General features: G+C 39.1%; 1 protein-coding gene across 1 annotated transcript in view; it reads right to left on the bottom strand.

Moving 5' to 3' along the window:
* The window catches only part of LOC109825827, a 22,298-nt gene that overhangs the window by 1,601 nt on the left and 596 nt on the right, over window positions 1-20,101 (bottom strand). The window contains exons 2-3 of the mRNA XM_020392735.1: window positions 19,620-19,855; window positions 19,288-19,546 (exon numbers count right to left, since the gene is read on the bottom strand). Coding sequence (XP_020248324.1) covers window positions 19,288-19,546; window positions 19,620-19,855 — 495 coding nt within the window. The remainder of the gene's footprint in view (window positions 1-19,287; window positions 19,547-19,619; window positions 19,856-20,101) is intronic.

The raw sequence follows: 20,101 nt of genomic DNA, 5'->3' as shown, positions 1-20,101 counted from the left end.
AAATTCAGAAAATAAAATTGGAATATTCTGTTAAATTAACTAAGTCTTCAAAACGACTAAACTAATTCTAATTAAGTCAATTTAAATTAAAGATTAATAGATAATTAATCTTAGTATTGTTAAGTTCATATACTGCGCAGCATCTAGAGTCTCAATGTCAAAATGATCTCAGAATCTCAATAAATGAAAGATAGGCAAACAAATAGAAGCATGGGCATATGCATTCTCTACTCAAATTCTTGATGGGCAAAATAATCATATCATGTAGCTAACTATGAAGTTAGAGTATGTCAATCAGTTTCTTTTGCATACCAAGTACTATTCCTAAATCTCAAAATAGACATGGTCAAGATATCCAATTTTCCCCCAGGATCATTACCTGCAGCAATAAGAAGGATGAGAATATTTAATGACTTCGGATAAAAAACCTTCACATAGGTCCTTATATAGGCCTTCAACGCCCTGCTACCGATAGCTTTAACAGCAAAATATCTGAAATAGTTTTCATTTATGAGTATCTATCCTTTTCTAAAACATTCTCACTGAAAGGGGATTGAACACTTCGCTTAACATGTAGTTTAGTTTTGTAGGGCTAGTATCTCCAAAACTACCATAACTTTTTCTAGAAGTTAAATACACTAAGTTCCGTCCAGCAAGAAGTAACTGCCATAACAAACTATCTAACCATCAAGACATATTTAGGTCTCGTTTGGTACGCGGGAATGGGGTGGAATGGAATGGTCATTCTCACTTCTCATTCCTCCCTATCAAACACACCCTTTTTTTTAAGTTGGAATGCTCATTCCCACTTCTCATCAATTCCCACTTTATGTGGGAATGAGCATTCCCAATGAAATGATAGGATTCCCACTTCTCATCAATTCCCACTTTATGTGGGAATGAGCATTCCCAATGAAATGATAGGGAATGAGCATTCCCACTTAAATGTGAATCAATAAAATATACAATTTTAAAATACGTTCATTCCCACTTCATTATATAAATTACATCCAAATGTGAGAATGAGAATGACTATTCCATTCTCACATTAATTCCATTCCATTCCTTTTCTCATTTGAGTCTATTCCCACGTACCAAACGAGACGTTAGTGTTAATTGCATGTAGCAACTTTAAGCCATGTTTGTTTGTTTATCCTCGGGCTAGGATGTACTGTTATCCACTAGCTACCGTCCCGGGACTGTGTCATCCTGGGGCTATAATAGTCTAGTTTAACATTTGTTTTCACATGGACTACTGTTCAGACTAACTTAAAATAGTCCAAATCAGTATTTTTTTTAAAGGGGGATTATGACCATTTGGACTGATATCATAACCAAAATTACTTCACCACCCTTCAATCTCTAATATTGTATTTATTCATCTGTTTGGCAAAAAAATTCAAAAACTGAAAATTGATAAGTTAAGATTTGCATCATTCGTTGTCAACAAAATTAGTGCCGAGCACAATCCTAGCTTTGACCACTACGTACTTATTTGAGAATTGTTATTTTAATGTGTTTAGAATATACATAGTTAAGTTTACCAAGTTGATGTTGGATAATTTATTCTTGTTTTGGGAAATTAATCCTGTGGGCATGAACTTATAACAAGGCCATTTATAAATATTGTAGCCAAAGTTGTTTAAAATTTTGAGACGAAGCCAATGATGTCAAGTTCAGCATCATTAGTTGTCATCATTTGGATATCTCACAAGGGGACAAAGGAAGCCTTCTACCGTAAGTGGAAAGAAAAAGGAAAAGAAAAGATGAGTGAGAACTAGAGCATCTCGCGGACTGGAAATAGGAAAAAATCAAATCCATATATTGGAGAACCTTGAAAAAAAAACCTAACAGATCACACCTATACATTGCATATTCATAAGTATAGATTTTTTGTGTTAGTCTATTAGAACTGCTTCAAGCAGTGGCTATTAGAACTGCTTCAAGCAGTGGCGGAGCCAGGGGAGGTTCCACTGGGCTCAAACCCTCCCATTTAAATTTTCAAAATTAAATCAATTTTTATTTTTATTTATCCCATTAAAATTTTTTCAAATTAAATTTATTTAAATTTTTTCCTTTATATTATTTCTTTCCCCACCCCCCCCCCCCCCGCCCAAAAAAAAAAAGTCAATGCAAGGCTCACATTGGTACATTGGAGCATGCTCTATTAGGGATAATGGCTGGCCATGGCAAACTTTAGTGCTTTGCTATTACGGCAATTGAATGGAAAATTATTTTTGTGGAATATTATGACCCATTCCTTAAAGAATTTTCAATTAGTTTCTCAACTTACTCAAATGCTAAGTAGTTCTAAATGTCATCTTCAATTTTGATGACATCAATTTTTTTGAGAGTTGGTTGTATTAATTATGACTATAATTTTTTTATTAATATGATTGTTTTATTACTTTGTAAGAGAAGAAACAAGAATGAAGTTGACCTCCTGACACCTATAATGCACGGATACAGATATAAGACACGGATACGACACGGACACGGATACGAGATATGACAAAATCCAAAAAAATAGGATACGGGGATACGGCAAGGATTTTTTAAAAAAATATTATTATATATAGAAAAAATTATAAAATTCAACTAACAATCTAAAATATGAATCTATCACAAAATAAGAAGTTTGTAAACAAAAAGTACCTCAAGATGATTGGAAACTGAGAGATTGAGAGAGAGGATTAGGGTTAGGGTTAGGGTTTTTCTTATTTTCTTTCATTTGAGTCAGCTGAGGATCGAATCGAACGGGAGATTTGAAAAATAGAGATGAGTTTTTTAATCGAACGGTTCGAGTTAGATTTTAACAACCAAACCCGCAACCTGAATGAATCGGCCTTCGGCGAATCCGAGCCGTGTCCGAGCTCCTTTGACCGTGTCCGAGCTTAATTTGATCGTTGACCCGTGTTGGACACAAATTGACCGTGTCTGACACGTGTCGTGACGAATCCGTGTCCGATTCGAGCCGGACACGGATTCGTGGCCTCCGGGGGAAAATCCGTGCTTCAGAGCCTGACACTAAGGGTAATATTAAGCTAGGTAAGAAGTATAATATATAGGATAAGTCTATCCATAAGATAATTTCAGTGTGAGCATTCATGCACCCTTTGCATCATACGGTTTCACCACTGAGTTTGCCCCTCAAAGCTTCAAGTTCTGGCTACGCCACTTGCTACAAGTAGAAGTCACTTAGATTTTTACTTGAGAGTATTTGTCTTGAGAATGTTTATGTACAGAAGCAGTGGCTTAGAGTTTTATGGTAGTGAAATTCACCATGGTCCGATGATTCTATATGCCAATAGAGTGACATGACGATTCCAAGTGCCAGAATCAAAGAAAAGAAATGAATACATTGTACGTGCAGAAGCACATTTTGAGCCAGGAGGTGTAATAATCTTGAAGTACAATAGAATAGGTCTTCACATTTTTTTTAGGGGGGGGGGGGGGGAAAGAAAAAATCAAAGTTAGGTAAATTATGTGAGGACAAATTAGGCATTTGTCATTAGGGTATAATATAATTATGAAGGAACTTTCATGCTTTTTTCCTTAACAAATATGGACATTGATCAAATTACTGAATACCGAATGCAGATACAAATTAGAAAATATGGAACCATGGATTTTATCATATAGATCCTAGTCACATAATATGCCCTTCATGGGAAGTCTCATGTTCCTAATACTGGAGGGGATAGTGGAACTTCCTATTACCATTTCGGGGATTAGATGAAGTTTATAATCCCATTCATGTCCCACTCCTGAACAAACTGAACACAGAATTTGATTACAATGTCGATCCCAATCCCAGTCCCGGGGAAACATGGTACTCGATTGACATCCCAATCCCACGGGAAACCAAACAATGCATATGGGTTATGGGATCTTATTAGGTGCAATAATCAATTTGCAGCAGCCAATGATGATTTCGATGAAAAGAATTAGAAAAGTCAACTGATGGAGCTTGTTGAGTCAAATCATATTATTCCTTGCATAACTTTGGTAGGAGCAGAGTCACAAAGTGGATAAACGGAAGCTTCTGACATGGAACTCCAAGTTTCCATCCTTGTTCTAAAAAAAATCCCTAGATCATGTGGCAATAATTTCAAGGAACATATATTTTATAGTAGCTAATTCCATGGTGAGAATTTAAATGAACAGATATTTCATGGTCGCTAATTCTGTGGTGAGAATTTAAAATTTCAACAAAAAATTGCCGGAGGATAACAATTATATGAACTAAGAAATATAACTTACTTGACAGATCTAATTAGATAACTAAACCAACTCCGGGATAGCATATCCCTTTCACTTGATATATTAACCAATTTGTACCAGTCCCTTGACAACCTATTGTGTATTAGATGGTTCATTGACTTATTTAGAATTAAAAAACACATACATTAAACAGTACTCCATTAATAAAATCCATCATATTCTAACATGCCCTAATCTCTCTTAAGTAGAAAAGGCAAAGTTATTATTCATTTACTCTAATCTCTCAAATAACGATTAGAATGATACTACAAAGTAGGTATGAGATAAAATCATATCTAATCACATCTCACAATATCTCATAATATCTTAAAAATTTACCAATAAAATCTAACACTCCTCTTTGTAGGTTGGAAAAATTGCAATGAAGAGAACAAAAGAAAATTGACTTGTATTTCTTTGATTCCGGTTACAATTTGATTACAAAAGAGAAGAGAACGAATTTGGTTCTCCCCTTTGTTTAAAACTGGGTTCTTCACGGTGGCGATGGAGTGCCTCCCTCGAATGCTCGCGTCGAGTTTGCTCTCCGTTGACGATCCGACGTTTTGCTTCACTGGAACGATGTCTTCTCCTCACGATTCGACGCTGTGGAGAACTTGCGTGGCAAGTTTGAGAACTCTGAACGAGTTTAGAATAACTCTGTGAAAGAGTTGATTTGAACCGAAGATCGGTTAATAAGCCAAGGCTAGAAGAAAGCTTCGGTGGTCGATCGTTGTTGAGGATGAACGTCGATCTCCCCCTTGCTGCCAAGCCAAAAGATCTCCTCTTCGCTGCTGAAGAGAAGATCAATCCGAGCCAAGAAACCCCCTCCTCGCTGCCAAGTCTCAGATCCGAAAAATGTCAGCCGAAAAAGCCTTGAACTCCGGACCCAAGAAGCCAACCCCGAACTCAGTCGAGTTTACTCGCTTTTATAGGGGATTAAGGGGGTGTAACTGCCCTCTAAATCCGCTCCTAAGTGGGCGTGATTTCCTCAGATCGTGGGGAAAAATGGTTCTGAAACCGTTCGACTCATATTTGAATGAGTCAAACGCCCAACCTGGCGTTCAGGACCCTAACCTCGCATCTTAGTATTGAGACGCGAGGTTGGGTGTTGACTGAACATCCAGAACGCGAGGGTCGCTCACGTTTCGCTTGTTGTAACGTGGGTCGGACTCCAGCGTTTTGATGTTGTAACGCGGGTTCGACCCTGGCGTTTTGATGTTGTAACGCGGATTTCGACCCTGGCGTTGCGATCTACGTGAAAGTCTTCAAATTGTAGCCTTCTGGAAGTCGTCAGATTGTAACTTCCATCATCGGTGTTTGATGGGGAATCAGCTATCTATTTTGATTTTTAGACAGCCTACAGAACCCCCTCCAAAGTTTTTGAAAGTTCGCGGTTGACTGGGATGAATTTTCGGAATACTTTGGATCCCAACTTTGATCTTGGAGCTGTTGATTCCTTATGGTAAAGGATTTATTCTTTGCACTCGCTTCGAAAGCACCTTGGTTGAAGGGATTTGCCATGTAGGACCTGTGTGAAGGTATGCGCCATAATCCTGCTTCTGGAATGCGGGGGTGGGCCCTGCATTTTAAACTTGAGACGCGGGTCTCACCCTTGCATGTTGAATTTGGAACGCGGGTGTGACCTCGGCGTTCGATTTTTGCATCGCGGGTCTGACCTCAGCGTTTGGGTTTTGCATCACGGGTTTGACCTCAGCGTTTTAACTCAAGACATGGAAATGACTTCCGTGTATTTTTAACTAAGTCTTTGAGACTTGTCTTTAGCTCATCTGTTTCAAGTCTCGGCTCACATCCATTAAGCTAATGGACCTACGAACATGCATAGGATTTTTGACAAACCCTCAGCCATCAACGGATTTGATAAACCTTTACCGAGTACCGTTTGAGTCGGGCTAGCATGTGGATTGTCTAAGTCCGTTCCACATGTAACGTTGTGCTAAGAGAATAAACTCTCTTAGACTTGATGCTATGATTTTGAATACATAGACTTTGTCATTTTTACGAAAAAAGACTAACCATGCTATGATTTTGAATACATAGACTTTGTCATTTTTACGAAAAAAGACTAACCGGCGACGCGTGTTAGACGTAGACTTATCCCTACTTAGGATTTAGGATAAAGTTCCCCATACATGCGAGGTATGGATTAGAGATTATTAATTTAATGATAATCACTGGCTACGATATTGAATACGTAGACTTTGTCACTGTTTCTTCCTGTGTTATTCGAAACACTGAAAGAAAATCAGAAGTGCCAGAGGTGTAGTATTAACTTGGCGTGAATTTTCACTTAGAGTGAAATTCAGAAATTTTCTTTATTATCACTAGGATAATTCTAGAAAATCTTTAATCCACTGGGGATTTTATAATGATAACTTGCTATTCTTGTTGAAAAAGAATTAACAAGTTCATTGGGGGTTTGACTGTTAGAGGTGTGATGTTAACCTAACAGTATTTTATGGACCTATCGCTCTATTAAAGAGAGTCGATAAGTTGGTTTGGTTGTCAGAGGTGTGATGTTAACTTGACTGGAATTTATGGACTTTTCGCTCTATTGAAGAGAGTTGATAAGTTGATTTTGTCAGAGGTTTAGTGTTAACATGACAGGAATTTGTGTTGCGATTGGAGCAACTTTGTGGACTTATCATCCTATTGAAGAGGATTGATAAGTGGGTTGTCAGAGGTATATTGTTAACGTGACAAGGATGTGTTGCGATCGGAGTAACTTTGTGGACTTATCATCCTATTGAAGAGGATTGATAAGTGGGTTGTCAGAGGTGTAATGTTAACGTGACAGGGATGTGTGTTGCGATTGGAGCAACTTTGTGGACTTAGCATCCTATTGAAGAGGATTGATAAGTGAATTGGTTGTCAGAGGTTTGGTGTTAACGTGACGGGAATGTGTTGCGACCGGAACAACTTTGTGGACTTATCATCCTATTGAAGAGGATTGATAAGTGAATTTGTCAGAGGTTTAGTGTTTATTGAAGAGGATTGATAAGTGAATTTGTCAGAGGTTTAGTGTTAACGTGACAGGATGTGTGTTGCGATCGGAGCAACTTTGTGGACTTATCATCCTATTAACGAGGATTAATAAGTTAATTGTTAGAGGTTTCGTGTTAACGTGACAGGAATTTGTGTTGTGATTGGAGCAACTTTGTGGACTTATCATCCTATTGAAGAGGATTGATAAGTTGATTTTGTCAGAGGTTTAGTGTTAACGTGACAGGAATGTGTTCTTGTGACTTGCACAAGATTTTAGGAATTAGCGTCTCGTTGGGGAAACTTGCTAAATGAGTTTATCATCAAAAACGATAAATTTTGATGCTTGTGATTTGAACAAGATTTTGAAGACTTAGCGTCTTGCTGGGGAGATTGCGATTTGAGCAATTTTGAGGACTTATAATCCTATTGTCAAGGATTGATAAGTTGATTGTTGTCAGAGGTGTATTGTTAACGTGACAAATTGGGAGTGATGCAAGTTGAATGCATACTCTGTGGGGATGATGATCGTCAGAAGTGTAATGTTAACTCGACGATGTGAACGATTCGTTACTCTTAATCCAATGGATTCCAAGTAACCAACCCCCAGTCTTGATTAAGATTAAGACTTAGCAGGGGAATAAAAAAGAGGTAGACAAGGCACATCGCCTAGTGAGGCACTATCCATGAAGTCGGAATAGAGGCACATCACCTGGTAGGCCATTATCTGATGAGTTTGACTATCAGAGGTAATTATTAACGTGATAGTTGTGGACTTGCCATCCTATTGAAGCGGATTAGCAGATTGATGGACTATCAGAGGTGGACTTGCCATCCTATTGAAGCGGATTAGCAGATTGATGGACTATCAGAGGTAACTGTTAACGTGATAAATTTATGGACCTGTCATCCTATTGAGAAGAGAATTGACAAGTTGAGGGACTATCAGAGGTAGATGTTAACATAATAGTTTTGTGGACCTGCCCTCCGATTGAAGTGGATTGGCAGAGTGATGGACTATCAGAGGTAACTGTTAACGTGATAGTTTTGTGGACCTACCATCCTATTGAAAAGGATTGGCAGATTGATGGACTATCAGAGGTAACTGTTAACGTGATAGTTTTGTGGACCTACCATCCTATTGAAGAGGATTGGCAGATTGATGGACTATCAGAGGTAATTGTTAACGTAATAGATTTATGGACCTGTCATCCTATTGAAGATGATTGGTAGATTGATGGACTATCAGAGGTAACTATTAACGTGATAGTTTTGGTAGATTTTGTGGTTGACAGAGGTATTCTATTAAACATAACTCAGAAACTTTATTACTCATAATCCAATGAACTACAAATAAACCAACCCCCACTCTTGAACAAGTGCAGGGGAAAAAGGAGTAGACCACTATCTAATGAGTTTGACTATCAGAGGTAATTGTTAACGTGATAGTTATTGGAGACCCGGCATCCTACTGAAGAGGATTAGCTTCAGTAGTCGTAGTATCTTCCCATTCTGACTGAGGAGTCCGATTGCTCAGGTTGATCGTGCCTACTTTGTTCTTCAGCTTTGATCCTGGCAATAATCTTTTGAGCCTGTTCGCCTTGAGAAATTAGTTATCTCCAGGAACGGCATTCTGCAACTCCGATTCGGGCTAGGAGGTCGGTCTGCAAGTTGTGTCGACAGGTCTCTACTAAAGTAGACTGTGTCATACCCGACGAACAACGGAGAGTCATGGTTCGGAACCTTTTGACGAAGGCTTTGACGGATTCTCTCTTCTTCTGCTTAGTGGCGAGAAGGGTATGGATGTAGACTTCTGTATCCTCTTCAAAAAATCTTGACAGGAAGAGTCTCTCTAAATCTGCCCACCTTTGGATACATCCGACAGGTAGTTTTCTGAACCATTTAAAGGCAACTCCCTTAAGGGTGCCAATGAACAATCGAGCCAGTATGGCATCGTTTGATATTACATTCCCAGTCTGTGACTTGAAATAATAAATATGTTGGTTCGGTGATCCCGTGCCGTCAAAAGTTTGTAGCGTCGGGACTTTAAATTTTGGAGGATAAGGGGTTGCATCCCATTCGGCAGGATAGGGTCTGACAACTCCCTCGTCTTGGAGCTCGCTTCTATTGGCCATGGCATTGAGGCGGGCTTCCAATTCTTCCATTTTGGCAGACTGGAGATTACACTCGTTCTCAGTCTCTCTTCCTTCATCAGAGAAAGATTCCAGGTTGTGGGCTTCTTGGTCAGAAGCCGTGTCATCAACCTCCTTTCCCTTCCCTTTGCTTGTGTGAGGTCGGGATGAAGACGCTTTTTCTCTCCGGAAAGATTGTTGCCTAAGTGGCGAATCTGTCTTCTGAGATTTGGCCTTGTCTGCGACGATTTGAGTCAACAGGGCCAGGAGTTCATCGAGGGTCTTCTGTTGTGATTTGAGCATGGTCTTCTGCTCATCAACCCTCTTTGAAAGATCTTCAGAATGTTCTGCCATGTGGGTGAAGCTCTCATGCCCAACGAAAGAGCTTGATGATTGAGACTCCGCAATGGCTGAGTGTTCATCATTGGAATTGGTTCTCCTGGCTAACCTCTGATAGTTGATAGGAGGAATGGCTCATGTTCGCGTTCGAGTGCGTCGGTAAACTCCTTCAAACTCGTTAGCGATTTTTCTGACGGTCGGTGAACGACTTGTCTCAGAGTCATCGGAACTAGGACCTGAGGCTTTCCCTCTGCTGATCACATTAATAGTGACCTCAGGATATTCGGTCTCTGGAGACTTCTTCCTGTGCGAACGTCGTCGTTGGTTAGACAAAGCAACGTTCGTTAATTGGTCGAACACCAATGGTTTGGCCGCATATGAGCAGCATTGATATCCCGAGAGGACCATAGGAATCAGCCGTTCACATTGGAATGAACGAATGACTTGCTGCATCGGTCTTTCTCTCGATGAACTCTCTCAAATCTGTTGTAAAGATTCGAGGAGAATTGCTCACTGATCGTGAGGTTTGAACTGGAACCCCCAGTCCATGATTGGAGAGGACTGGCTCTTGGTGAATATGGATCTGGTTGAGATGCCTTGAATCCATAAACTTCTTACATCTGCCCCTCAATCTAGTCACGCTACGCAGAGTATTCGGGGGCAGCGCCCTAAAGCTCCACGGTATACACCAACTTCTGTATTAGATTTGGAACTTGGGACGCGAAGGTCGCGTTTGGCACCTGAGACGCGAAGGTCGTATTTGGCACTTGAAACGCAAAGGTCGCGTTTTAGTTTGGCGACATGAGGGTCGCGTTCTTCATTGTCGACGCGAGGGTCGTGTTTTGACTGGGAAACGCGAAGTTGAAGTTCGCGTTCAACGAAGCCTTGAGGTCCGTGTTTTAGCTGTAAAACACGCCATTGAGGGCCACGTTCAGTCTGGTTCTCGCGAAGTTCATGTTTGGGCTCATAAACACGAGGCTTGTGTTCTAAAGTGGAAACACGAAGCTCAGGGCCGCGTTTAGGCTCACGAACGCGAAGCTCACGTTGGTTGGAGGATCGACTTTCAGAGAGGGGACTGTATGAACAGTGCAACCCCCAGGGGAGACAACCCTTTGATGAGTCGGTCACAATTGGAGCTTTAGTCTCCTTAGAAACTTTGTGGATCTTACGCATAGCCTTGGGGCTAAGGGATTCGGAGGAGATAGCCTCCTCAAACTTGGCTTGATCAAACTCTACCACGAGAGTTTCGACGGTTGTTCCAGTGAGATGAACATCGGATTGCGCCACCACTTCTTCATCAGAGAAGCTCGTCCCCAGCGGAGTCGCCATCTTTTGTAGGTTGAAAAAATTGCAATGAAGAGAACAAAAGAAAATTGACTTGTATTTCTTTGATTCCGGTTATAATTTAATTACAAAAGAGAAGAGAACGAATTTGGTTCTCCCCTTTGTTTAAAACTGGGTTCTTCACGGTGGCGATGGAGTGCCTCCCTCGAATGCTCGCGTCGAGTTTGCTCTCCGTTGACGATCCGACGTTTTACTTCACTGGAACGATATCTTCTCCTCACGATTCGACGCTGTGGAGAACTTGCGTGGCAAGTTTGAGAACTCTGAACGAGTTTAGAAGGTGAATAAGCCAAGGCTAGAAGAAAGCTCCGGTGGTCGATCGTTGCTGAGGATGAACGTCGATCTCCCCCTTGCTGCCAAGCCAAAAGATCTCCTTTTCGCTGCTGAAGAGAAGATCAATCCGAGCCAAGAAACCCCCTCCTCGCTGCCAAGTCTCAGATCCGAAAAATGTCAGCCGAAAAAGCCTTGAACTCCGGACCCAAGAAGCCAACCCCAAACTCAGTTGAGTTTACTCGCTTTTATAGGGGATTAAGGGGGTGTAACCGCCCCTTAAATCACTCCTAAATGGGGTGTAACCGCCCACAAATCATGGGAACCGGTTTTGGAACCGTTCAGGTCATGTTTGAACGAGTCAAACGCCCACGTCGGCGTTCAGGACCCTAACTCCGCGCGGAGTTGGGTACTCGCTGGGCATTGAAAAACGCGGGTCCGACCCTAGCGTTTTAATGTTGTAACGCGAGTCCGACTCCAGCGTTTTAATGTTGTAACGTGGGTTCGACCCTCGCGTTTTGATGTGACGCGGGTCCGACTCCAGCGTTTTACTGTTGACACACGGGGAGGACCTCCGCGTTTTGGTGTTGATACACGGGGAGGACCTCCGTGTTTTGGTCTTAGAGCACGGTGATGAGTTCCGCGTCTTGCTTTGAAGAGATTATCAACAAGTAATCTCTTTTGTCATAGCGTTGCAAAGATCATTGTCTTGTAATCTTCGTCTTGGCTCCTTGAGAATATGAGAGTCGTCAGATTGTAACTCCCGATGTTGATTGTGAATGCTGTTGAACTAGAGCTCTCATTGGTTGTCGTGAAGGTCGTCAGATTGTAACCTTCAGCGATCTACGTGAAAGTCTTCAAATTGTAGCCTTCTGGAAGTCGTCAGATTGTAACTTCCATCATCGGTGTTTGATAGGGAATCAGCTATCTATTTTGATTTTTAGACAGCCTACACCCTTCAAGCGGGAGCATATATACTATATATGCCCAACTTATTACAAATGGGAATAAAAATAACTAGTTGTAAGAGATTTGGTAATGTCATCTTTGCTTGGAACACTTGAAGACGTCAACAAGCATAGAGTAGTAGTCATAGGCAAAAAAAACCCTAAGCGCATCAATTGCAGGAACCTTAGGCAGTTAAGGCAGTAGAAATTCGAAGCGTGTAAGCTAGTAGAAACTCTAGACGGGTAAACCAGTAGAAGCCGCAGGGGAATAAGCCAGGTAAAATCCCTTGGCGAGTAAGCCAGTATAAATACTAGACGAGTAAGCCACTAGAAAGTCTAGGTTGGTAAGCTAATAGAAAACCTAGGCGGGTGTTCAGCCATTAAAAACCATAGGTGGGTTAGCCAGTAGAAACAACAAGGGAAACCCTTGATCGTTCTATCGCTCAGTCTTGAGTTACGGTATCATTGGACAAGAATGACGATAACATCAAGGTAAACTTCAGCAGATTTGATCTGGAAAAGGGTTGGATGTTAAGCACATTGCCATAAGTGCCAGTGGGTTACTGTTCATCGTAAACAGTACCACAGTTACTTTTGAGCAGTACCCACAAGGTCACTGTTCTCAATTTTAGAGACTATGGAGCACACAAACAACCACACACAACAAGGAGCACAAACATCAACAACATGAGTTTTATTTAGTTTGGCAAACACACCTACCTCTACTTCCACCATATTTGACATACTAGTCAACATAAGTTTTATTTAGTTTGGCAAACACACCTACCTCTACTTCCACCATATTTGACATACTAGTACTGTGCATATACTTGGCAAACTAGTACGAGTTTGCACAATACAAACTTGTAAACCTACGCTCACTTTGCACTACCCTTTGGAATTCGAGTACACTCTCACTTAAGAGCCCAAAAAATGGTAATACCAGTCAACACATACACATACCCATTTTATAGCCACTAAAGAGAAGTTTCCTCATAAATGTCATGAGCATTTACTAATGTATATTCATTCCATCTTCCCATGCATGACCTTCAAACTTTCATCCTTTGTGTTCCCCAATATTGACTAGTCTTCCAATATTCCCTAGTCAACCCTTGCATTCACTCACTAAAGAAAGTTGGGGAGTATCCAACATTTGACGAACGGTGCCCCATGGTGAACAATAGAAGAAAATTTTCTCCATGGTATTTTTGAGGTTAGGTCTTTTTTAAAAGAGGTTTAATGAAGATCTCGAAAATCGAGTGATGTAGAAGCCAAAGATGTTGTCAAAGCCATCAATGTCATTGAAGCCACGGAGGGAAGCATGAAGGCCATGCAACCCTCTCGATGATCACGAATGTAGAAAGATGGGAGAAATTCCCTACGATCAAGTAGGCACCAATATCATGCAGAAAAATAAAAACATGCAAAGTTATTATTCATCTAACTATACAGATAAAATATAATCTAATCATGCCTCACAATATCTCAATTATCAATAATATCTCATAATATATACTAAATTTACTAATAACAATTTACCACATAAAAAATTAATTTACCAATAATATCTAACAATATCGTGCGATTGTTTCTTGTGCCAAAATGAACATAAAGAAAGCCATTCTCAATTAACTCAAGCCAACAGCTCAAACAAGGAAAAATAAGAGATGAAGTCCATAGGATTTTCAAGTGATGATGGACGTACAGAGGTTCTATCGTCATTATAGGGGCCAAACTCAGGTAAGTCATTCACAAACTAATTTCAGTCAACATAAGTCGTTTTAAAAAAAACACAAAAGTTTGGCCAATTTTGTGGAAATGCCACTTAACTCCATAAGACTCTCAACAATTTTTTCAACATGTATCCCTAACGGAGTAAGAGAGGTGTTGATGTTAATAATCAAACAGCTAGTTAAGAGGGGTTTAGGTTGTCGAGAGTCCTCTAGCTCCTCCAAATGTCCAGTTCCGAAGCAAGTTGTTCTTCCTTGCACATGTAAGAAACTCATAAGAAAGTGGAGTTGGCTTCTCTGGTTGTTCCTCCGACGATCAAGTCAGTAAATTACTTGAGTGGTGAAGAAAATGAACTGTAAGGGTTCTGGAGCTTAGGGAGCAGAAAAATTGCTTACCTTCGTGCTAAGAATAGTCCGCCTATTTATAGTAATAGTAAAGGGATAGTTTGGTAACTTCGGTCGAGTATGGCATGGTGGCTGAGTCAGTATTTGTTTTATAGGTGTCAACTGCCCAGTGGCAAGAGTCACTTTGGCGTTTATGCAAAGTGACAGGAGGCACGTGGTACCGACGTGGTCCGATGTGTTATAGAGATCTTCGGGGACGGACAAATGATGATTTTGATCATGCATTTAATGTGATGACGACCAATTGTCAGCGGGGAGGCTCAAGGTACGCCGTCGCCTTTCTACTTGCCAGGTAAAAGGCCGAGAGGTATTCCCTTTTGAGTCGGCCCCGAGAGATGCCGGCCGAATAGGCGGTTGTATAGGTCGCTTGTGGAGTCGACCTGAGAAGGTCAACACGTACTGCCTTTTGAGCCAGGTACGCGAGATGTCGACCCTTCGAGCCATCCGAGCTGGGGACTTTTGGTTATCTCGAAATGATGAAGTGATTTAATTAGGCAGTTAATATGGGACAATTGTCTGCTACTGAATGGAGATTATTATTCAATAATTGAAACACTATAACAGGAGGCTTTTTAAAACTTTTGCCGGGGATTTTGTGAAAATAATGTTCAAATTTTAGGGCCTCCCAAAAAATAATGTTGAAAGTTAGGGGGTATGTTGACAATACTCGTTTAAGGGATAAAATGAAAAAAATTCAAATCTCATAGATGGTTTTGTCAACGGTTGAAAGTTTTTTCTTTTTCTTTTTTTTTGGGGGGGAGGGGAAGTGATATTTCCAAAAGTTCGGATTTTATCTCAAAACAGGCCAAACTTTTTGGGGTCTCGTGCCTTGTTTTTGTTCTCTATCAAAAAATTTCCATAAAATGCCAATGTTGTCTGTTCATTGTTTATCAGGAAGTATGTAACTACTCTCAATGTTTTAAATGTCAAATGTCGGGTTCATATCGGATGGCTAAAATTCATGTTGGATAGCAAAAATCGGGAGTATGTCAGGGGACATAAAAAATCGGATTGCCATATCAGATGATATGCATATGTGTAATATAATATCATAAATGGAATCTAAACATCTTGAATAAATTCTATTGTTTAAACATATAAAAAAGTAAGTAACATATGATGTTTAGGATCACTAACCAGCTTGATGTTGATGTTGAAGGAACAGAAGAGAGAAGAGACCAATTAGATGTCAAAGGAGAGAGAGAAGAGGAGCGGGTTTGGGTTTTGGATTATAAACCCAAGCCTAAACAGATAAAACATAAAAAACACAATATCAGCCGATCACTCGATATAGCCTACATGTCCTCCGATATATTCGACATGAACTATGAAAACACAATATGCCTTAAAAAACTTCATATCGTGTCGGTTGGCCCCTAAACCAAACATGTCGGCCACCATGTCCGACGCGGCGGCCAACATTTAAAACACTAACCATTCCAAGCATAAAGGAATCCTTCTAATATCATATTCATAAAGGTCATATACTGAAAATAGTTTTAATGTTTTAGCTTGGGACTTTTACTCCAATAAAAATCGGACATGAGGGCCGACATTTAAAACACTGACCATTCCAGGCATAAAGGAATTCTTCTAATATCATATTCATGAAGGTCATATACTAAAAACACTTTTAATGTTTTAGATTGGGACTTTTACTCCAATAAGATTTTCCTTATAATTATCAGTATTGTCTAACATTTCAAACCTTCATCTCAAACATAAAAATAAAACACAGAATAAATCCTCAGATTTCTCAACCTCTCACATTCTCTTACTACCCTATCTCTCCCATATTGGCAACTCAATACCACACTATCAGCATCCTATTATAAATATAAGCCTCTGGCGCTCTAACTCTTCAAATTCTCATGGTTGACATGATGACCCATATATAGAAATCCTTTTGCAATTTACACCTAAAAAAATCGCACCACTTCGTACTAAAACTACACCTTAAAAGAAAGAGCCCAGGTAACAATAAGAAGACAAAAACTGAAAGAAGGGTTTGGCTTGTTACAGTAAAGAAAAAGTGGCAAAATTGTTCTATGCATTGTTTGTCTCACACCACAGCCTCACAGGACTGCTTGGTACTAGCCCACATTTCTGAACTGTCTATCACCTGCGAAAGGCACAAAGTCCAATAAGATTTTCATATGATCAAGGAACGGTGAAGGATAATGACAATAGAATTCACTTCCAAAATGATAGATAAATTAGTAAATTATACACCACAGCACCACTTAGAACAAACCATGATCAAACTGGAGGAAAAAATTCAATATTCAACATTTCTCCTCATAGTTTTCTTCAAACTGTATTCAAGTATAGTCGATTCTCAGGTTGTTAACTCTAAGCATTAAAATTATAAAGCTTCCTTTAACGGTTTAACCATTTTACTATTTCATCAAATATCAGATCAACTCAGGCAGTATTATCTACCAACAAAATATACCAATTGATAGTATCTTAAGCATGCCGAGAAATTTCATCCATAACTAATGAAATAAAGTAAGAACTTAATGGCTATCTTGGATGTAACCATATGGTGATAGGACTATTTCACAATTGCTCTCATACATGCACACATATCTCATGGAAAAAAAACCCTACTATAAGACAGTTTTGTCTCCTCGTATAATCTGATCACGATATATGTGCCTATGGCATCAAAACCCTATGAATGAAAAGAATACTACCAAAAACTAGATAACTATCGACACATCTATGATGCCTTTACTCATGTATGCCACAGTTGCAGCAAACTGACCAAGTACAACAGAACTCACAGAAGCGGCATGTTCTCCTAACCATCAGTAGTACCCAAGAACAAAAGCACTTCCTTAGCCGACCTCCTAGAAGCTGGCAAAATGCACGGTGTGGCACAATAAAGCGAAAGTAACACGCTCCATCATTATTTAACAAGTAAAATCCTGTGTTTTCCTTTTATTAGAATTTAAGAAAAGACAGAAGCTGTCAATATTTCTCATATTGCTCCCAAATCATTAACTCGAACCAAAATGCTGAACGTAGCATTTGAACAAGCTGTTCTAAAACTCGCTTCAACATTTGCTTCACAACTTTTTGAAGAATAATCGCTTTGAAACTCAAAAGAGAAGCTACTCTTCTCTTAAAGAATACACCTCATCGCTTAAAGTATAACTAAAGTGTTTTCCCTTCACGTTCCATAAAATGCTTCTCATTTGAAGCACACATTTTAGACAATATATTAGGGAATAAAAGAATTTCTGACTAAAATTAGAATGTCCCCGATATACAAGGTTATAGAAAGTGCTACGCTGACTAGGCGTCGGACCCACGCCTAGAGCCTATGCGCCTAGGCAGGGCCTAAGCGTTTTCCTTTTTTCTTTTTTTAATTACAATCAATTTTATCGAAAGCATTAGGCCCCGCCAGGTACCAGACTGGCGCTTAGTGCGTAGGCGCTAGGCCTAGTAGGATTTCTTTTTTGTTTGTGTGGTTGTGGAGGAGGTTTTGTTGAAGGTCAAAAGAGTTGGAGTTGGAGAAGGTGTTCGTAGTCAGTGGAGGAGGCCAGAGGAGTCCGAAGGAGAATAGAGGATGTGGAGACGACAACAAAGAAAATCACGACAAAGACATAGCGGTGCAGTCCACGTAAGTGGTCTATCCTCCTCTAGGCACTCTCAAGAGGTAGATGGCCAAAGCCTAGGCGGGAGCTTTTTAAAACATTGCCTCCTATGTGTCTTCTATCACGACCATTTGACTAGCAACTAAGATATATAATCTTACTATATAGTTATATATATATATATATAAATACTTTATATATATATATATTATTATATATATATTATAATATATATATATAATATATATGTATATATCTATATATTACTATATATTGATATATGTTATATATATATATAATGCATGTACCCTTAGTTTATTGTGATTAAGTCTATACTTTGCATATTTAATTATTATTTACTAATCAGGACGTGAATGTATCTTTTTATAAACTACTATACCACTATATATTATATGTTCATAATATTTATAAATTTTTAATTAAGATATACCTAACTCATAAGGTTTACGCCTCATGCTCTAAAGTTTATGCCTCGCTTCATAAAGGGTCTAATGCTTTGACTTGTGCCCCCGTTTTTTAAACATTGGTTGATCATGCATCTAGGATATAAAATATGCACAAGTGCTCACAAATACTTATCAGTTCCAAAATATATAATTGAAAAGGACAGATCTATATGTTGATTTCGGGACATTTGCCCCATATGATTTTAAATTTTTCACTAAGGGTGTACAAATTTATATAGGTGCCCCCATACAATTTTAACTGGTGCCCGAAATCCAACATAATATGAGATCACATAGAGATTGCATAGAGAACAATTATGAAGGATAATTGTTGGAACTTGGTAGTATTTTGTTAGTTTTTGAGACGAAAATGAGAAGGATAATGTATGACATGAAAATAATAATAATAAGTATTATATGTTTAGGTCTTTACGATAATTGTTTAAATAATTGTTTCTATTGATAGTATTGTATTATATAATTTGTTAATTTATATGTATAATTATATATGTGCTTGATGGGAAAGGACGGAGCAAGGGCATATTCAGATTTCACATATTCTTCTAAATTACATAGATCACCTAAACTTAAACAAGGTCAAACGTAACCAGATATCAGCCTCCAGATATTTTCATCTATCTTGTAGATAAATTTTGATTTTGCACTTAGGAACACAACAGTTAAGAATAAGTACATGATACAGCTACTTCAGTTTTCACATTAGTGTGACCTATCAAGCACATTACACTATCTATCATGCGAAATATTCATACGAAATTTACCTGATTTAGCATCCATTTGAAGCCAACAGCAGATGTGCACTCATTTTTAGAAGCGCTACTAAACCAATCAAGGTTGTACACTTTGTCCAAGGTTTCTGTAATAGTTGACATATTACTTCTCCTTACTTTCACTGAGAATATCTCACCATTGGAGCTAATATTAATATGGCTATTTAGCAAAGTCTCAAACCACCCACTTCCAGACCTTTGCATCGACAAAATCGCAAAGAATCTAACTGGTGTGCATCTGCATTCATTTCTGCAAAATAGACTTATTAAAGATAAAACTTAAAAGTTGCATAATGTCAAATAGCCTGAGATCATTTCGGTACCTTCTGTAAGTAGTGGGCTCCGGGTAGTGAACATATGGAACCTCAGATTTTGAAATATTGGGATTAGGACAAGACCTTTCTATTTGCTCTATCCTCATTGAATTGGGATTGATGATGAATCCTTTTTGCTTTAAGCATATCAAACAGAAATAAACTCCACATATCATTAATAATGCTAATAGAATCATTGCCGATATAAGTGGATTTTTCTTCTGAGGCTTTATGATGAGCATATCCTGCAATGGGTCACAGAACGCCAAGCATCTTGGAATGATAAATTCAGAAAAAAACACCCTTTCCTTCCCTTTTCAAGGATAAAACGCTTCACAATCAGTCTAGCTAATTCCCTAATCATCTTAGAGTAAAATGCATGAAGAAATATAGCAAAAAAAAAAAAATTTAAAGCAGGTAAAATGCACAAAAGAGAATGTAGGCTTATTTCAATAGAATCAAACCGATACAAAAATAAAAGACGGGAAAAG

This window comes from Asparagus officinalis, chromosome 10 (genome assembly GCF_001876935.1).
Source record: "Asparagus officinalis chromosome 10, Aspof.V1, whole genome shotgun sequence".
Lineage (NCBI taxonomy): Eukaryota > Viridiplantae > Streptophyta > Magnoliopsida > Asparagales > Asparagaceae > Asparagus > Asparagus officinalis.
Note: the sequence above shows the minus strand (reverse complement) of the source record. Positions and strands in the feature narration are given on the sequence as shown.